The sequence below is a fragment of the Quercus suber genome, unplaced genomic scaffold, assembly GCF_002906115.3.
Source record: "Quercus suber isolate HL8 unplaced genomic scaffold, Cork oak 2.0 scaffold_267, whole genome shotgun sequence".
Taxonomy (NCBI): Eukaryota; Viridiplantae; Streptophyta; class Magnoliopsida; order Fagales; family Fagaceae; genus Quercus; species Quercus suber.
In genome coordinates this window covers 901,988-904,458 of record NW_027069723.1, presented here as the reverse complement: position 1 = coordinate 904,458, position 2,471 = coordinate 901,988, and the positions used below count along the sequence as shown (strand labels likewise).

At 40.3% G+C, this 2,471-nt stretch overlaps 1 protein-coding gene across 1 annotated transcript; it reads left to right on the top strand.

Annotated features, from left to right (window-relative positions):
• The first annotated feature begins 680 nt into the window (after positions 1–680).
• On the top strand, positions 681–1,112 carry LOC112030335 (uncharacterized). Its single transcript, XM_024063017.1, has one exon. The coding sequence runs from the start codon at positions 681–683 to the stop codon at positions 1,110–1,112; it is 432 nt and encodes a 143-aa protein (XP_023918785.1).
• Positions 1,113–2,471: the final 1,359 nt, after the last annotated feature.

Below are 2,471 nucleotides of genomic sequence, written 5' to 3'. Positions count from 1 at the left end.
CATGTATCCCAACTGATTGTCTAGTGGATCGATTTTCGCTTGGAGGGCGGCGGAGAGGTTTTTCATAGAGTTCTTCGGTTTCCTCTTCGAAAACACGTCTCGGTGTTTTCTGTGTTTGCATCCTTCTTCCCTACTCTTTTATATTCCATTATACTGCTATGTTGCTTAGTTTATAGATTAGAGTAGCTTATTTATTCATCCGCTCGCATTTACATTATTCCGCACTCAGTATTAAGTTAATGTAAAATCTATCGAGCCGTAATTTTAATTGGGGGTCTAAATTGCTTTTGTGTTTTCAACACATTTTTGAGCTTTCAGCCTATTTGCCCCATGCACACAACCAGTTTGCATATGCCTTGGCTACTCTGGCTAGCATGGTCAAGTTATCAGAAGGAGATGATATACGGCAATTGCGTATAGAAGTCCATGATGTTCCAACCTATTGCATGAACATCAAAGAATGAATTAGTGTTAAAGTTGAAGTCGACGAAAAGCCATGGTACCATGATATGCAGGCTTATATCGAGAACAGTGAATACCCATCCGATGCAATAGATAGTGAAAAGAAGTTTATTCGGCATATGGCCTACCAATTTTTCTTGAGTGGAGAAGTCTTGTACAAAAGGAACCATGATTCAACTCTGCTTTGATGCGTAAATGCCTCTAAAGCTAATCATCCGATGGAAGAGATGCATGAAGGCTTACTCAGAGCTCATGCCAGTGGACCCCTATTGGCTTGCAAGATTATAAGAGCCAGTTACTACTGGCTCACCATGGAAAGTGATTGCATTAAACATGTGAAGACATGCCACCTTTGCCAAGCCTATCAAGACAGGAAGAATGCTCCTCCTCAGCCTTTGCACTTTTTAGCAGCACCATGGCCCTTTTTAGCTTGGGCTATGGATGTTATGGGACCCATGATTCCGTACGCTTCAAATGGTCATGAGTACATCTTAGTAGCCATTGATTATTTTACAAAGTGGGTGGAAGCCACTTCATACAAAAGCGTCACTCAAGCAGTGGTAGCCCAGTTCTTGAAACATAACATTATTTGCCGCTACAGCATGCTGGGAGAGCTCATTATAGATAATGGGGCAAACCTAAATGGGTAAATGATCCAGCAACTCTGCCAACAGTTCAAGATCGAGCACAGAAATTCGGCTCCCTATCGCCCTTAGATGAATGGTGCAATGGAAGTTGCTAAAAAGAACGTAAAGAAAATCTTAGTGAAGATGACAAACACATACAAGGATTGGCATGAGTACTTGCCGTTAGCTTTATGCGCATATCACACTTCTATTTGTACTTCCACGGTGCAACCTCGTATTCATTAGTATATGGCATGGAGGCCATCCTCCTCGTAAAGGTTGAGATTTTATCTCTTAGGATTTTATCTCAAGTAAAGTTGTCAAAAGCTGAATGGACCCATTTCCAATATGAACAATAGAACATGATAGATGAAAAGTGCATGACTGTAATGTGCCATGGATAGTTGTACCAACACTGCGTCAAGCGAGCATTCAACAAGAAAGTTAGGCCTCAGGTCTTTGAAGAAGGAGATCTAGTCTTGAAGAAGCGCAACCAGGCCATGCCTGATCATAGAGGAAAGTTTGCCCGAACTTTCGAGGGCCCATATATGGTCAAGAAGGCCTTTCCGGAGGAGCCTTGATTCTAGCTGACATGGACGGGCATGACTTCAATATGCCTACCAATTCTGATGTCGTCATACAATACTTTACATGAAGGAGCCTCTCAGTGCACCTCATTTCTTTATTTTTATGTTAACAAAAAAAAAAAAAAGAACAAAAACCAAAAAATGTAAAAAGGTATATCGAAAACCCAAAAGGGCGGTCTATGCAAAAGGAGAGCCAAAAGAAAGAGAGCATGAGAAAATATAAAAGGTAGATTGAAAACCCAAAAGGGCGGTCTATGCAAAAGGAAAGCAAAAGAAGAAGTGTGAGAAAGCCTGCTAGATTGAAAACTTGAAAATGGCGGTCTAGGCAAAAATTAAGGCAATCAAAAGTCAGTTAAACTACGTGATGACCTGATCCTTCCTAGTGGAGGTATGTAGGCAGCCATCTTGGTTCAGTCATGTCTAAAAAGAAAAATTAGTCAGTTGGCCTACTTGAATTTCTACTCAAGATCAAAAGATTACTTGGATAAAATGTCCAAGACAAGATATGAAGACACCTCCAAGATCGCTCTCTGTCTACAATACTGCCATGACCTAGTGGTCTGCTCAAGATCTTTTGGCTCATACTAATGGGAAATGTACCTCAATGGGAAAAGGAAAAGATCCGTCTAGAGCAGGATTTATCCTTGGAAAAATAAGATATTGATATGCATGGATTTTACATCTATCACTTATTTGTATAACCTTGTATTGTCAAAGCATTTGCCTGCATATTCATTAACATGCATGTATTGTGCCATTCTGTTTCTTTCGTGCATTCTGATACCAAAACATGAAA